Source organism: Juglans regia, chromosome 16, assembly GCF_001411555.2.
Source record: "Juglans regia cultivar Chandler chromosome 16, Walnut 2.0, whole genome shotgun sequence".
Taxonomy (NCBI): domain Eukaryota; kingdom Viridiplantae; phylum Streptophyta; class Magnoliopsida; order Fagales; family Juglandaceae; genus Juglans; species Juglans regia.
Window position 1 is genome coordinate 20625559 of NC_049916.1, and position 18656 is coordinate 20644214.

General features: G+C 34.1%; 2 protein-coding genes across 3 annotated transcripts; both read right to left on the bottom strand.

Moving 5' to 3' along the window:
- Window positions 1-8215: 8215 nt before the first annotated feature.
- Window positions 8216-12236, bottom strand: LOC108989350 (zinc finger protein 37-like). Of its 2 annotated transcripts, none has more exons than XM_018962908.2 (3): window positions 11848-12236; window positions 10275-11767; window positions 8216-8796 (listed from the first exon to the last, which is right to left on the bottom strand). In XM_018962908.2, exons 1-3 carry the CDS (start codon window positions 11869-11871, stop codon window positions 8718-8720), a joined length of 1596 nt encoding a protein of 531 aa, XP_018818453.1. In that variant the 5' UTR covers window positions 11872-12236; the 3' UTR covers window positions 8216-8717. The 2 variants fall into 2 exon arrangements, with proteins under 2 accessions (XP_018818453.1, XP_018818454.1); XM_018962909.2 differs by having other exon boundaries at window positions 10275-11772.
- Window positions 12237-14652: 2416 nt separating this feature from the next.
- Window positions 14653-17790, bottom strand: LOC108989381. The gene is made up of 3 exons (XM_018962951.2): window positions 17054-17790; window positions 16482-16629; window positions 14653-16353 (listed from the first exon to the last, which is right to left on the bottom strand). Exons 2-3 carry the CDS (start codon window positions 16621-16623, stop codon window positions 14918-14920), a joined length of 1578 nt encoding a protein of 525 aa, XP_018818496.2. The 5' UTR covers window positions 16624-16629; window positions 17054-17790; the 3' UTR covers window positions 14653-14917.
- Window positions 17791-18656: the final 866 nt, after the last annotated feature.

Below are 18656 nucleotides of genomic sequence, written 5' to 3' on the forward strand. Positions count from 1 at the left end.
GGCGCCGTACGTACGTACCATGGATTGATCATAAATAATTAATAGATATTACGTATCAAAAGACATATCAATCCATCTTTGTAATTACTTTCTTTTCTTTATATAGTAAAAGTAGCCAAATAGTACTGTAAATTAAGAAAAGATAAAAAAGAACGTGAGAACTCTGAAATGGTACTGTAAATTAAGAAAAGATAAAAAGAACTGGACCAGTGGTCGGACCGGTTGCATGCGTGAACTTCGATGTTGCTTCAGATCTGTAGCCGACATTGCCTTTTTTGTGATTTTTTATTTTTTTAAATTAATTCTTAGGGTGAAGTTACGTTTCACCGTGATGAGCGCAGCAGTGCGGCTTTTCTGTAGTCCTTTTGTCTTTGCATGGCAAGTGTCCTTACGGCTTACCCTCTCTTCTGAATCTGTTGAGACCATGATAAACCCTCTCTTCTGTTGCAAGCGCTGTCTCGTATTGCAATGTATGAAATCGAATGCTATTTGGTTCAAGCTGATACGTTGGATTTAAAGAGGAGTTTTGTTACTCATTATTTAACACACTATATATTATATTTATTTTTATTTTTATTTTTTTATTATATTTTTTCTAAACTAATTAAGTTTTTTATACTCATGATCATTCATACACTACAAATATTTTTGTAAGGAAAAAAATTAAAAATTAAAAAAAAATCTGGTATGTGATGTAGTGATGATGAGTTTAATTTTTCTTTAGAAAAGATTTCACTGAATGTTTTGTAAACGAATAATTTTTCATTGACTTCCATTTCTAAATCGCATCTAAATACTGGAAACAATGAGCAAAAGATATTTGCTAGCCAGAGAAATTTAACTATTTTCTCATTTCCATCAAAAAAATAAAGTTGTAATAATTAGTTTGAAAAAATTTTAATAATTAGTTCGAACGTATTTATGTTTAAGTGATATTTGAGAAGAAAATTAGATGAGATGAGATGAGATGAGAATTATGAAATAGAAACTTTTTCCAAACAAGCAATGTCCAAGTTAGTCATATGCATTTTATAATCATAGATTATACAAGTCCCATGCAATACTCGATACTTTTGAAAAATATAGATAAATTTGGAATCACATGAAAAAATCTACTTTTATTAAGGCCTCGTTTGGTTTCAAAGATGGCCTCAACCCATTTCATCACATCACATCACATCACATCGCATCTCATTTCATCTTATCAGTTATCCCAACATCCAAACATCATTTAAACACAAATACTTTTTAAATTTAAATTTTTTTCATTTAATCATTACCTAGCTAATCATTTCAAGTTTTTCAAACTTACAAATAAAATACAAAAAATAATTCAATTTTTTCAAATTTTAAAACAAAAATTATAGTAAAAATTTATATTCTAATAAGATTTTAACTTTACAATATTTTTATTACATTTTTTTCCTCTCATTTCTCAAAATGAATTCCAACCCATAAAATATCTTAACTCACACTACTATTTACAAACTATTATACTATTATTTAAAAATTTCTCATCTCATCTAAGTAACGTCCTGATACTTGACTCCACTTTTCTTTTAAAAAAAATTACAAAATTTATAAATTATAAAATTATATATTTTAGTAGTACTTAATATATATATTTGTATTATATTATATGTATGCATGTAAACACGAGAGCTCATAATTATTTATAATAATTAAGCGAAGAAGCCAAGCTACATATATACACGTACGTTGATCGATCAGGGCGTGGAAACTGGTCAATGAATGCAATTAATATTGTACACATATTTTTAGGGCATAGCTTTTCGACCCAGTTACCAGTTATCTGTTTCAGCGGCGCCTTTACCCGGCCCCGGTCTACCCCTATATATATATATATATATATATATATATATATATATATATATATATATATATATATAGATAGATGTATAGTATGCATCATTCGATCCTCTTGACGCATCAAATAAAATTTTGAGATTCTCACGCGCGATGTTTGATTTGGGGATTTGGAAAGCAACCCAACAATTCCTACAATTGCATTGAAACATTGATCAGTTCAATAAGGTATCGATCTATTACTATATATAAAATTAGACATTCTATTTATTAAATTTAAAATGTTATATTTATAAATCGATAAAATTTTTAAAAATAATGTTTAATTATGAATCATTGTAATTTTTAAATTTAATTTCTTTTCTTACATATAAAAATATAAATCGATTCAAAATTCTATCCAAAAGTATTAATTCAATATTTATATTATTTTATATTTTAAACAGAGTTATATGATTCTGATGTGACATTCTACCCATTAAACTTGAAGTGTTATGTTTATGGAGCATGAATCATTTTAAAAGCAATGTTTCATTATGAATTGTTTTAACTTTTAAGTTTCATTTCATTTCTTAGAAATAAATATATAAACCGATTCAAGTCTCTACCCAAATGCATTATTTTAAGCTTTATATTGTTTTGTCAAATAAGCTGTCATATAAACCGTTTCGAATTTCTCTATTATAAAATTCAATTTCTCTCTAAATCTCTCTCTCATACACAACAATCCGTGCATTGTGCGGGTTATAGCCTCGTAATTATAATTTATATATATCCCTTATATTTTAAAAGTGGCTATAATGTAATGAATAATAATTAGAGTTTTTTTTCCTCCATTGTTTTCATTTATGCCCCTATCTTGCTTGGTCTTATTACGTTTTTGTCCCTTTTGAAAAATCTGGTTTTTTCTCCATTTTTTTTGTTTTGCCGGTTTGTGTCAGTGTCTCGTTTGTTTTCATAACTATTCTCATATCATCTTATCTAATCTCATTTAATCATTATAATTTTTTCAAATTCTCATAAAAAAAAATAAACAATTCAACTTTTTTCATTTCCCAAGACAAAAATAATATTAAGAAAATATATTCTAACAATATTTTATTCAACTTTCAACTTTTATCTCAATTCATCTGCGAAAACAAACTAGGCAATGGGTTATCTGTATTTTTGTTCATGCATGTGAGTAGTTCATGTTGTGTGGTATGTCATTTTTACCCTTATATTATATTCTTTGTGTCCGTTTAAGTGAGGGTTTATTTGTCTTTTGGTGTAAATGAGTCAGATATGGCAAAAACATTTTAAGCACATATATATTGCTTAAAAGGATGTCAGTCCTGAAATTCCACACACACACACACATATATATCTTCACTAATAATATTATATCATGGCTCTAAATATAATATTGATGTTCTTGCTTCAAAGCAGGTACATGTTGTTCTTTTGAGTGAAAATTGAATTAATCCTAAATGACATGCTTATTTAAGCTATCTTTAGCTTTCATAGCTATTGTCTGGTTGTTTTCTGCTTCGATACATTAAATTACTTACTAATCGGTTTTAAGTAAAAAATCATATTATTTTTACTTTTTGTAGACATTACTAATTTCTAAAAAGAATTTCTCCCAACTAGATAAAGGCACGTTGCTCCACTGCTAGTGTGTGTGTATATATATATATATATATAAGGTAGTCTTTAAAAAAGAAATGTTATATCGATCCTAGCTACGTGCTCACAACAATCTATTAATGCACTACCAAATTTGATGGTTAGAAGTACAAGTACTTAATCTCATCTTAGCTTTGAAACTATAAAAATCCCATAAAATATAATTTAAACATGAGTTAACTGAGAAAGATCAAATGTAAGGCAATCATTACCTATGATTTAGAATGTAAAAGAGATACATAAAATAATCCTGTAATATTTATTAAATATTTAATACTATACGAAAAATTTTTATTGATGTATTAATTCATATATATTCGAGCAAACGGAAAAGCTATAAAATGTGAATAGACTCATAAAATGAGAATCATAATAAAAATGAGTAATATTTACTCAAACAGCTATAAATGTACGTAGTGGACTTGCTTGTTGGGTCTATTTCTCCCATTTCAGGCTTGTAGAAACTCTAGAGGATTCAAATCCTATATTTTTTTAATTATCATTTTGTAATAATAAGAAATAAAGTAACAGGCACATTAAAAAAATATAAATAATAATAATAATAATGAATAAGTTACTCATTAACATTAAAAAAATATATTTTACATAGCATGTATCCAATCCGAATGCCAACTGGCAATCAAGCATCTGGCACTCGGGACTCTTGAGTTGTGGGTCCACTTGTAAGCACCTTAATCTAGGCCCATCGTAATTATGGCAATCTGACTAATCTGCCTCCATTGGTCCAGTACAGTTTAGCTCAACCGTTATTTCTGAAAAGCATCTTAACCGAGCCCAACTACTTTTCCCTAACAAGTAACAACAAAGGGACTTTTTTTTTTTAATTTAATTAAATTTAATTTTTTTTCCTAAATTAATTAAATTATTCAACTCATCATCTATATATCACATATTTAATAAAATAAAAAAATAAAATAAAAAGTGTGGTGTGTGGAATACTAATTAAATGATTTTGATTTAAGATATTTTATTGAATTTTATAAAATGAGAAAAAAATTAAATAAAAAATTTAAAATTTGTTTGAATATAATTTTTTACCATTATTTTTATTTAAACTTTAAAAAAATTGTATTATTTTTTTTTGTATTTTTTTTAGAGTTTGAAAAAGTTGTAATAATAAGGTAATGATTAGATAAAAAAAATTAAAAATTTGAAATTAAAAGTGTTTTATGTTTTAAGTTTTATGTTTTTTTTTTTGGTCTTTTAAAGTATTTTATGTTTAAGAATGAAATATCTGAGAATATATAAAAATGTCATTTTACAAGTTTCATGTTTCGTATGTAAATATATTATTTATTTTGAATTTATCGTTTTAAAAAATTTAATATTTTTTTTTATCTTGACTAATGTATTAGGCCTTCATATTTATCATGGGCTAATATTAACAAATTTATAAATAGAATTATTCGGCCGAGTGGTTACAAATTCAAACTTTTATTTAAAAAAAAATCATGTAATTTTCTGGTATTGTTAATTATTAAAAAAGAAATCCTTGACAAGCTGTTAATTAATTGCAAAGCAGTAGTTGAGTTTAGTATATGTATAATATATTAATTCTATGCCCACAAACTTCGAAGAGTATAGATTATGTATATTTTAAATACTTAGAAAATGCATTTTTAAATAATTAATGTTCACAATGATCTAACGAATCGAATGAGATCACTGTTTTCAAAATTTGTCGACGGCATGTTCTATTCTATAGCTTGTTCAAAATAAATACATGTTCCATTTAACTTGTTTTCACAAAATTAATATCTCAAAAAAACAGATCCCTTACAAGAAAAATGTAAAAAATAGAAATAAAAAAAAAATTTAGAATGGCCACTCAACTTATAGCGGCGGTCTTTTTAAGTGTCGATCATTTGGCAATAAAAAGAAAGCCGTTTTATATAATTTTTAAGAAAAATTCTATACACCATACTATTATTTCACTTTTATCTCACTATATATGTAAGATGTGGCATATTTATCACTTTTGAATGATCTTTTATTAGATGATTATTTATCATCCAATAGTGATAAATGTGTCACATCTTATGTAATAGAATGAAAGTGGAATAGGATATAGCATTACTCGATTTTTAAATATCATGAATTTGGATCGTATATAGTTTTTGTTTTTCCAAACTTGAATGTTTAGATGGGAAGAGAGATAAAAACATAAAAAGTCATACAACATTTTATAAATGTCTGTGCTATAAAACTTATTTTTCTTCAACTTTAGACCTTATAATTCGGACAAGAATTCTATATATCTATTAATTGTTTTTATGTTTTTTTGTTGAGGATATCAGCAAGCAGAACCCACAGCTGCATGCCGGTAGAAAAGATTTCAAGCATTTTCTCAGGTAGCGGACAGAAATCGTGATTACAACGTCAGCAAAGTAGAAAAAAAGTTCCAATATACACTTTACTGTCTTGCCGTCATTTGGTCCCAACTTGCAAATATTTCGCTAGATAGATATATCGGCCGGAGTGAAAAATCCCTCCTTTCGTAAAAGACATCCTATGGATTCTTAAAGATTTTTCATCTCTCAAGATATACGAAAGTGTCAGTTTTATCAAGCAGAGTCTTGTAAGGTATTCTCATTCCAACGATCCCACTCCTCATTTTCAACCCAAGTTTCGTTAATTATTCTTTATGTTTCTCCTTTCCTAATTATTGCTGGGCGGCGATCTCTCGCGATCCAACCTATCTGGCCAGTAGGGCTAACAGGCAAAAAATCTGCTCGTTATCCTAGACGGGCAGATTCATTTAAAGATAAAAGTAAGCGGCCGGCGGGTGGCGGGCATGGATACCAACCCACCTGCATAAGTATATAAGGCTGAAAAACAAGGGAAAAAAAAACCTATTTCTATTCTCTCACTCTCTCTCTCTCTCTATATATATATATATATATATGCTTATATACTTGTGTTTTACTTAGATAGTAGTTCCTCGCCATGACTGGAATGCATTGTTTCTCATTAGCAGTCTTATTATAGCTATTTAACTTACTTATGGTTTCGTTTATCGGAATAGTAGACTTTGATGTAGAGGTAGCCCTAAAAAAAAGTTCCTAAGGAAGAAGGACTCAACCCGCCCGAGCGATAGTAAGGGAGGCATGTCGCTTTTAATAGTTGTTTGTATTATTTGGGAGATGTACTATTTAGTCGAGCGAAAATCATGTTTGGTCTGTCATACTCTGATGTATGAAATGAACAAACAGTAATGTGTAATATTATTTAGAAAGTGATAGTGACATATGCATATTTGTCTTAATGAATGAACCTATTTCCAATTTAGACCTCTATTATAAATAGCATTTAGTCTCTAACAAAACATTTTCTTATTCCACTGCAATATAGATGTTTATCTACTTACACGTGCACTTCCTTGCAAAAATTGTACTCTTATTCCGGATCAAATTTTGAGGTGTTGTCGATTGGTTGGCACCCTTGACACTACAAATCTCACCAGGTCCTTATCGAGGAATGGAGCACCACACACACACACACACACACACACACTCTCTCTCTCTCTCTCTCTCCACGCACTAGAGTTTGATTTTGGATTTTTTTTTTAGGTTGGTTTTAGGTGGTGGTTTGGGCAGTGGGGGTTTGGACAGGGTGGGCAACGACTGTGGGGGCCAATCCTCCCCCATGCATTCAGACAGGGGCACTGACGCACGAAGGCGAGGTCAGGCCTTGCGGGCCCAACTCTCCTCACCCACCCACAAAGGCGGCATTAGGCCCTGGGGGCCCAACTCTCCTCTTCTCGGGCCAATGCAAGGGCGGGGGGTGAGACCAGGGTGGCCCAGACCACTGGAGTTTCTCTTCTCGTCAATTAACGCGTGCAACATACGTGCCCATATAGTCCCTCATGCTACTGGTGTTTCATCCTTCTCCAAATCTGTCTTATCCTCTCTCTCTCTCTATGTTATTGATTTCCTCTAAGACCAAAGTCACCATACAACTTTCTCCCCAAACTTTCATCCATGACCTAAGTCATCGTACTCCTCTGTTTGAGAGAGTTGATAACCACAATATTCGGTTCCATAATAACAATCACAAATATACGTCAACAACAATAGCACAACTTTACAATGGACATTGCTACCCCATAACTTAGGAAAGCAGTCCCATCATGAGACCGTACAAAAACCACCAATCAAGGTGGCTCTTCTCTTAGGCATCGTTTGAGAACTCATCTCAACTCATATTATCTCATTTTATCTCCTTCACAAACATCACTCAAACACAAAACACTTTTCAATTTCAAATTTTTAACTTTTTCATCTAATCATTACCTAATTATTACCACTTTTCCAAACTTATAAACAAAACACAAAAAATAATTCAACTTTTTTAAATTCTAAATTCAATTTTTTTTCTCCTTTCTCAAACCCAATAAAAAATCAAACTATTTTATTATTATTCACAGATTTCTTATCTCATCTCATACTTCAAACGAGGGGTTAAAGCTTTAGGCATAGAGCAATAGAACAGTCCCTATAGATCTATTTCCAAAATTTTATTCTCTTTTGTAGCTTGGTGGAATTTAATTTGGAGAAGTTGTTGGGGGGTCTCCACCCTCTTATATGTTATTTTGAATTTCTAATGGTATTAATTGTTTGTCAAAAAAACCCATGTTTCATAATTTTCTGTTTTTATTTCAATCTTTTGTTTGTATTCTAGCTCATAACACGAAAAAATAAAGGGGCATTCCAATTTCCAAATGGCTAAAGCTTGGGGGGATAAGTGGCAAAGAAAAAGAAAAATGAGTGTAATTCCAATGGCTCTCCCACCGCAGACAATAAAGTATAACCCCACGTACATGTCGAAGTAACATGTCGGTGTACTTCAAGCGAAGCCGTATTACGCCTTGGAGCTGATTGGATATAAAGTTAAAAAGTCTTTTAAAAAAACTGTTTAGTCCCAGCAGCTGCAGCAGCAGCACTTTCGTCGAAATGGCAATGGACTTGGACATTGCTGCATAATGGCAGACCCATTAAAAAGTCCCTTTATTAAATTGCTTGTCTTCTTTTCCCATATAGTTTCTGAATTTTTGAGAGCAACGAGGACAAACCCATATTCAAAACCCACTTTAATCAGCAGCACCTTGCTTGCGTGAGAGTTTCTCCTTCACAGCTGTTCCTCGATTCAAATGATCGTGCAAGCAAGCAAGCAAGCAAGCTGACTCCAACCCATTTCACAGATTAGGAGAGCTGATTCTCTTCGAGTGCTTCTTGATTCTGCCTGATGCAAGCTGACCTGAGCCCCATGAAAAAGTTGTCCCTTTCCAGACCCAGAAAAAAATAAAAAAGAATAATTAGAATAGGACAGGAAGCAGATGCAGAAGATAAATGGAATGATGCAGATCGATCAGTAACAGCCACCTCCTCCTCCTTCCACTCACTGTTTCACCCTGGAATAATGATAAGTGCTTCGACTTTAATTCCTTTCATAGATATTAATTATCCCAATCAAGCCTTTGAGCTCGAGAAATTTACTCAACCACTCAAAAATATTCCCCTTTTTTGCCGACCCATTTAAGTAAGTGAAATGGAGAATCTTCAACAGACTTGCTGTTTCACAAAGATAACTGAATTGCAGCCCTTGTCTACACTAAATACAAGGAATTTGGTTGAATACAGGAACAAGAAGTAGGGCCATTACCATTAGAGACATCACTAATCCAGCCAAATTTCTGTGGGAAATTCTGCCCGTCAGAGTGGGATAATATCAGATGCGTTTCAGGCAGCAATTGCAGGGAATAATGAGCTGGGACTTCACCAAAATTGACAGTGTATTATGAATGTGAAAACACAGTGGTAGACATCGAACTTCAAGAGGAAACTTCCCTTACAACCTTAAGAACGAAACTTTATAAACCCCCCATCAAAAGCAGGTGCTAGGTGGTCCTCGACTCTCTATTACACTTTAGAAAAGTATTTCAACAGTGAAATTTGTTCAAGTGATCATATGTGTGTGTGTGTGTGTTAATAGGGGATTGACGTCAGACCCTTTTTATGGGAAGCTTTTGAAACCAGGGCCTAGCTCAACCCCATCCCCATCCAAAGTATCACGCACGCTATCCAAGATCCAAAGCTGAGAAATGTTCAGAGATTTTTGCAACATATGGAAGTATATATTTTTTTTTTTGATACATTTGGAGAGGTGGATTTCGAATCAAGACCTCCGTTTTGGAGGCTGAAAGTTTATGCCAATCAAGCCACAGGCCTTTGGCGAAAGTGTATTTCATTAGACGAGGCTAATTAGAACGAAAGAATTTGAAGAAATGAAGAAACTAATTCAGTACACATATGTAGGGTTTGTGCTGCTGTAGACGAATGAACACAACATTTCCGGAGTTAATAACATCAACAATAATGCCTCTCTTGCTCCTAAATCTTGTCACCTTCGACCATACTTATAGCACATCTTAAATGATTTCAATTTACCAACCAAAGCACTTAAATTGTGCCACGTTACGTGTGTGATTGAGATGGCATAATTTAGGAGGAATCGCACTGCTCTAAAAACATTAAACAACTAAAGAAATGATATTCAAGCGCAGGAAAGAGTGCTGCTTACAGTGAAGAAGCAGTAATGGAACATTTAGCTCTACCTAACACCCTTGAATTTGAAGCAAAATGAAAAACCAAAAAATCTGGCCAACTTGTCTGTACACCCTCACATCATAATGGAAGTATGACCAAGAATTTAAAAGCTAACCACCAGTAAAGTCATGCTTATGGCTGCTTGCAACCTACCATGGCATGAACTCAGCCTGTCCATCTGCCTCTTCCTCGATGGGTGCAGGAAGATTAAGATCAATTAGGCCAGGAAACTCAGGGAGCTCTTGTTCGATGATAATAGTTTTTTCTTCAGAACCTCCGTAAAAATGAGACCTCTTGTGACCACCTAAAGCTTGTCCCGACCTGAAAACTCTGAAGCAGATTGGGCACTCATGCCCTTTGCTTTTCTTTGGCTTCCCAGAATGGCCAGAGATGCTTTGATTATTTGAGATTTTGACACCGCAAGACTCGAGGGTTTTACTGCAATGCTTTGGAAGAGGAAGAGAATGATCAGTGTCTGTGTTGTTTTCGCCCCTATCATACATGGACTCCCAGCACCCATTGATCTGTGTATGGCTGGCTCTGTGCGCTCCTAGAGCCCGACGAGAATGGAAGAACATGTCACAATTCTCACACTCATATTTCTTTCTCTTCTGAGCATAAGAACCATTTTTGGTTCTCATTCTCGAATTACCCACCACGAAAGCTCTCCCCACTTGATCACATCCTTCATTTCTAAGCAATCCCCCAAATTCAGACGTCACACAATTGAATCTGTTCGAAGTTTTAGCCAATTCAGCATTAAAGCCTCCAGCTCCAGATCTATATTCCACTTTGGGCTTCTTCAATTCACCACTCGTAAGAGATCCATCCACAGAAACATCTGATTCAGCCTTTTTGGGTCCATTCTTAAAATACCCAGAATCAGAATTATCGGAAAAACTAATCTCAGAAGTTTTCAACTCATCTCTTTGCTTCTTCAGCTTAACAGACTGATTCATGTCAGATGCATAATTCCCACCATTCTTCATTGTAATTTTCACCTCGATAGACGATGATTTGGCCTCTAAAACCACTGAATTGTTATTGGAATATTCCACCACCGAACTGAAACCAGCTCTACAACCAGAGTCCCTTGAGAACATCATCAAACACATAGCCGCCTCTTCTTGTTCTTGTTCAATCTCCGAGACAGATGAAGAACCGTTGGCCAAAGGGTAATCATCAAGAGTCTTGTACCTCGTTCTGTTCGATCTCCTAAGCTTCCCCGAAGCCGATGTCCCGATAACTGATTGACTATCAATTTCGGGTTTCTGGTTCTCATTCATCTTCTCTTTCTCGGAGTGACAAGCCATGTGACCACAGAGAGCTTTCAACGACTGAAAGCCTTTGCCACATTCTTTACAAAACCTTTCATGCAATGAACTAGAACTCGAATCCACAAACCACCGTGTTCTCTTGGGCTTCTCTCTAAGACCGTAACTGGAATTCCAACCGCCAGTTTCAGACCCCGAATCTCTCTTGTTCTTGCTTCCGCCATCCATAGATGGAAACTTCATTCCCTTTCCATTACCTTCTGCTTCTTTTTCAGCTGAATTCTCATTCATGTGGGTTCTGATGTGCCCACCCAAGGCCTTCCCGGATGAGTACCTTTTGTTGCAAAACTTGCACACAAACTTCTTCCTTTGCTTTTCTTCCATAGATTAATCAGACCACTTAAACCAAAGATACCCAGCAAGCAAAACAAAATGAGAAAACAAAGTCTTACCTCAAATCTGCAAGAACGGTACATTCCATAATCTTCTTCCTCCAAGAGCAGAAGAACTGAGAAAGCAGACCCAGATCGAGGAGTTCAGCGACAGATCACGAAGTTTCTTGCTTTATACCATTGGCGATAAAGAAGAATCATAAAGGACTAGGATGTGACAGTTTGGTGAAGTACGACACCCGACCCACAAAAAGGGTACCTTTAAACTCCATTTCCATCTACTCTATCCCCTCTCGAATGTTCAAAATGTAATGGATTTGAAAAGAAAATTCGAAATTGTGAAGAAATGGGTCGCCAATGATGGAGACGAACAGGCATAGGAAGAAGTAAGAACAATCAAAGCAAAGGCTAGACTCTCTCTCTCTCTCTCTCTCTCTCTCTCTGTGCTGTTGTTGGAGGAGAATTCCATGCATGGAAGCAAAAGACTAAAGAAGGGAATAAAAGATAGGCAGCACGTGTACTCCGTTGAGACCCTTTCGCTGATAGATTGAACGGTCAGGATTCGTGGGTGTTCAGAAGATCTGACGGGGTAAGGAGTACCAGATATGGCAAACTGAAACTGAAACATCCAAACTATTCCTTAATTTTGTCTTTGCTTGGGAGAGCTCCAACAAGTGAAGGGTCATATGTATCTCCAACCGTTATTGTTTTGAGCTCCCCCATTTGGTCCCATCGAAAGGGATATTTATTTATTTAGGATAATATTGTCGTCACCTTCTCTTTGTTTTGCATCAGCTAGAATGCCCATCTCCATCTTTTCTTTTGACCTTTGGAAAAAAAAAAGTATAACAAAAAGTTTCATCAAGATTCAATATAATCAACATCCCGTTTAAAAATTAATCTGATATTTTTACAGATAAAATGAAATGAATTGAAATTTTTTATAAAAATGAACTAAGCATAACATTTCCCCATTTTTGCTGCTTGAATGTTATTAATTTGTAGCATAAATGGAGCCATTTTGCAGCCATTGATCAAAAGTGCTTTCATTGTCAAAGCTTAAAGCATATTTAGCCACATAGAAAATAAATAAAGTGAAAAGGGTATGGAGGGCTATGCCTATGTAAAAAGTCTTGTCCACATAAAGCCTATGAGCTATAGATTCATCCAAATTCCCACCGGTTAAGAATGCTCGGATTGTTGAATAGCTTGAGCTGTTTGCAGTTCTATCAATTTAAGCCCACCACTGTAATAATTTGTTTATTGAATCTGCAATGCTAACTTTTCAGAGGTTGACGTCTGTTGTTGTTGTTGTTATTTATTTTTTTTTTTTATGCATTAAGGAGAATTCATTTTCTATGTTGAAAAAGAACGTTTACACCCTATACAACATAAATATAAGATATTTAAAAATTATTAAACACTGAATTTAATTGATTATAATTCTACTTATCATATTAATACACCACATACTATACTTATTTTAATTTTTTTTTATTCTTCCTACAATAAATATGTGGTATATGGATGATAAGTAGAACAACTCAATTAGTTTAATAAGAATAAAATAAAAAATAATATTAAAATATATAAAATGTGTGATGTGGAATAATGAGTAACATCCCTCTTTTAGTAATTGCACCGTTTTAGTTTACATATCAATTCAATAGTAACAGCACATGCCATCTAAATTAAAGAAAGCAAATAAGCATTTACGAGATCAGAAATGTCTTCATAAAGTGAAACCCTTTAAAATTTTCTTTAAAGTTAAAACACTCAAGGGAGACATACCAAGAAGATAAAAAAAAAAAAAAAAACTCAAAACTTACAAGTGGTTCGATTATACAACCTTTGCAACCATTCCCTACTACAAAACTTTTGCAGAGCAAAAATCCCAACTTGGCACGACCAAACAACTCAGTGTAGGCTTTTTCTTTTGAGTGCTAAAGCTCTAATCAATTCATGCCTCATGATTGAAGTGTGTATCCAGACCAGTTTGAGTTTGTGTTTGTAGTAAGTACTTCTCATAAAATTAATCTTAAAATATAATACGGTGTAAGTGACTTTTACACTTTTTAATAAAGAATTGATACATTAGTGTTAAATGATGATTAAAATATATCCATACACACTCTATCATAACACAAATTAAAAAAAAATAAAAATAAAAAACACATTTATATTAAACAAAAAAACTGCCTAGCTAGGGCGACCACCGGTTGCCACCCGCCACCACACCTGACAATAATGGTAAGGGATTTCAGGGTTTATACCTTATATTTTTATGCCAAACTCAGAAAACATGCCTTAAAAAAGTATGCAAGCATTATATGGCATATCGCCATTGAGATTGTAAAAGCCACTTCCATACCACATCTTGTCCATTTTGTTTGTTGCATCTAGTTCACTAGAAGATGCAGGGCTAAGCCATTTTGTCAACTAGAAGCGGGTTTGAAGAGCTTAGGATATAAGCAGGATGGGCGATATTTTATATTTCCTGAAAACTTCATGAAAATAAAGTTGCGAGCGAGATGACATTGAGGTAATAATAGGGCTTGCATGTTCTTTCCACGCCACTTTCTTCTATAGACCACGGCTTCTATAATGCAATAGTATATGGAACAATACCTCCTTCGCAAAGCTCTGTCCCATTGAACCTAAAGTTCAAAGTTGTATGCTCAACTTTGATGTATTTAACCAACGAGTCATGTGATGTGGTTCCCGTTACAACACGAATTTACATGTAAAGATTGAAATAGAACAAAACCTGGATTCTGGCCTCATTAAAGAGGCAGGAACTTAATGAATGTTACAAGAAAATAGCAGTTCACAAAAAAGAGGTATTTTTGTCGAGAACATAAAACATGCCAACAAATAGTAGATTCAAAGAAGGATGTATACAGAGCATTTCAACATGCTAAACCCCCCTTTCTTGCGACTCTTATTTACTCTGAGGGGGTAGAAAGGATTTACATAAAGGAAAATGGGAAAATCAGATCACCAATGCTTTAGAAGAATTGTGTTCTTGCAAGACGATTACACCTGCAAAGTCTCAAAATCTTGGCGGTCGCAAAGGCCACACCAGATATGATATGTACTAAGAAATTGAAGGGTCGCTAGTCGATGCCTTTTAGTCACCCATCATCTTTTTATCCGAACTGTCTTGTCCAAAAATCTCTTCCATCATGTTCCATGTGGATATAAGATCAAAACCTTTTAATGATGCAGATGGGCAATTGGCATCCCAAACTTCAGCATCATAGGGCTCCAGTACATTAAACTGACCCTCTGCATCACTACACCAATCGGCTTTGCTCTGCAAGCATTTGCCATTCTCACTTTTAACTCCACACACTTTAAAAACAGTTTCGCTGTTAACAGGACCACAAGTACTAGAAGCCATATTGGCTTGACAATCGAATGACAAGCATGAGTCGTCCTGTGCATTGAGATCCTCCTGATCACTCCCTTTATCCACATGCTGACCTAAGGAGTCAAACTTCCTCTCGTCAAGAGACTTGAAAACATCTGCATCTGACATGAGATCCATCCCACCATCTTCATCAGAAAAATTTCTACCAGGTCCATCACCACGGAAGTCATCATCATCACTGCCATCATCTTCTTCAGAGGAATCCACCTGATTATGCCGGTCAACAAGAGACTCAATAGCAGAGTCTTCATCTTCTTCTGAATCTCCAATGACATAGGAGTCTCTATTGCTTCCATGCCATTCGTCATCATCACTGTCTATGTCCAGCAAATTAGATCTGTTCTGAGCAGCACGCCTCCGCAGCATGAATACATTGAAATAATAGCTTACAAGCTCTGTTCTACTTCGAGAAGGAAATGCCAATGACAGGTGTTTCCAAAAATTCCTACCCCGGGATGCAGGATTAGAGTAAACAACCTCATGAAAGATCTGCTCTTCTTCTTCAGTCCACCTGTCTGCCACCTCTTCGCCCATGTCAGACAACCCTAAACTCACAAATTTTTCATTCCCAATGGTTTTTTTTATTTTTTCCCGGGCTTCCATGACATGCTGGTGTGTGCATCTAACAGAGCCAGAATCCAAACAGTGACAATCTGTCCTACCATTTCCAGCATAGTCACCCATGCCTGTAAAGAAACCTGAATCAGGCATTTGAATAACACAATCCCCCATCAGCTTCTCCTCACTGTCAGTATCATCTATGTTTTGATTATATTTCTCTGTCAGGTCTAACTTGTTCTTATTTATATGTTTGCCCCACAATGGAATGCTGGCTTGATAATTTGTGCCAATTGGAACCTGTTTTCTACGAGAGTGATCCCAGAAAGAAGAATAGGTGTCCTCATATGGAACAAATCTTCTGGATGGGAAATCTAATTCAAAATGTTCTGTCGAGAGGGACGAGTATGCTGATGTCCCCGACCCAGCATCTTCTTCACTTGAACTGCTGGAAAACCATGACAAGGGATCATTGGTCTCAAGACCCTTGTCAACCAAATTTGAAACATCTATGGCAATGTGTTTTTCAAGTGCCTCATGCCTCTGAAAGTTATGGAAGCCATCATTTTCCTCCCCTGATTCATTAAAAATTTCAAACCTCAAGATACATTTCACTGAATGGATAGTTCAGTCACGTTAATGGCACTAGATACCAAACACGCTACACGACATATAATAAAATATTGAATCCACCCATTTCTACCTGAAAAAATAGGTTCCTGTGGGGCATTCTCACAGGGAACAAGTTCAACAAATGGATTAGGTGTATTGCTATGCTCAAGCTTCCTTAGGTGCTTACAGGGAAGCTCTGGGAACTCTTCATCAAAACTCCTTTTAGATCCCATCCTAATCTGCAAGAAGCACAAGTAAAGATTAAAGATTATCATGAAGATACAAAATCTGTACGTGCACTCAAAGATACAAAATCTGAATGTACGAGACATGCAGCCATGCATTACATGCTTTCCAGTTTCTATACATATGGAGGAAACCCAGAAAATCAACAAACTAATCTACCTATTTTAGGTTTAGTTTTTTTCACTTTTCAAAGAGTATTCCTCTAATTAATTAAGACATTTTATAGTAACTAAACCAGCTGAAACTTACGATTGAGAAGCATTTAAAACCCAAAAATAAATTTTTATTTTAAATAGGTAAAACCCAAAAATAATCATACTAATGACGACAGAAATTGATAACTAAAATTAATAATATGAATATAACAACAACAACAACAATAATAGATTCATGGAAATAGAAATAACAATATTTTACCTCCAAATTCTTCGAATTCAAACTTCGTAGCACCACGAAAGAAAAATGACAGAAAGATGAAGGTACCCTAGAAGCCTTAATTCAGATAAAAGATCACTGAATCAAACACAAAAGGTAAGTTCCCTATGCCTTTGTACGTATCCCCAACTTAATTCCACCAACTAGAGATGTCCAAGTCTTTCCGAAACCCTAACCCTAGACGAAACAATTAGACACAAGAATTGCAGGTCAAACCCCAAAATAACAGCTAAAAAAGGGTGGAAACCAATCACTAATTGGAAAATGAACGAATACCCTCTACTAATTTAAGGAACGAAGAAACCCTAGCGAATCGAAAGCTTCGAAACCCTAGAAGTCGAAAGGGACAAGACAATCGAAAAAATCAGGACCATATTAGACAACGGGAATTGATGAAAACACGAAATAGAAGAGGGATAAAGGATTGGAGGATTAGAATTGATCTAAAGGTCCGATTCGGAACCCTAACCCTAGAATCGGGTACGATCAACGGCTGCAGTTAAATTTGGGATCGATTAGCAGAGAATAGAAAGAATTGAAAAATAATCGTTGCGATTTGAAGATTATAAAAGCTATCAGAGGAAGATCTGAGGTAGATCAAAGGAAAATCGAAGGGGCAGAGGCTGAAGGTCGAAGGGTACGGTCCGTGGTTTTTGTAGACTTGACGGTCTGAAATTATTAGGAGAAAAACAAAAAAGGAAAAACCGGGTTAATCAGATACCCGACATCGTTGTCTGGTCTAGGCTAAATAGCCAAAACCGGCTCGCTTATGGAATTACGATAAAGTCCTCATAGGGAGTAAGGTTCTAGGAAAGTAAACAAAGTAACAAACAACTTTTTTTTTCAGAAAAAAAATTATTCTATGGTTTATTTTATAATCAATCGGTATTTAATTTCAATCCATGAAAAAGAATGTTAAAATAATTTTTAAAATGTTTTATCATTTAAAATAATTTAATTAATATGATAGTGCTATTTCATAAAATAATATTTAAATTTTGAAATTTTCATATTCAAATTCTGAATTTTATAATTGCTTTCCGTTTTTATACGAAATTGTAAAGGTTGATTTAGTTACACAAAATTAAATTATCTCATTTTATCTTATCTCATATAATCATTACAATTTTTTCAAACTCTCATATAAAATATAATAAACAATTCAATTTTTTAAATCTTAAAACAAAAATAATATTATAAACTTATATTATAACAATATTTTATTCAACTTTCAACAAAATATCTAATCTCATTTCATCTTAACTGCATAACCAACGAAGCATAAAAGAAGTGTATATTTTTCAGCCCGCCCGCCCTTGGCATTGTTTTTTTTTTTTAATGCAAGTTCAAGGTTAAATTATACTCGCAAGTGACCACATAATCTTGACATACAAATTTCAAATACATACTTCTATGGTTTAACCAAATTATGTGTTTGAGAATTATCAAGTTGATATGAAATCCAAATTGCATGATCGTTTTAACCTTGTCATGCAGTGGAGTCCCTTTGCAATGTGAAAAAATAAATAAAAAATAAATAAACTTGATATCTTTCATTATTATTTGATTATTTCTTATTTAAAAA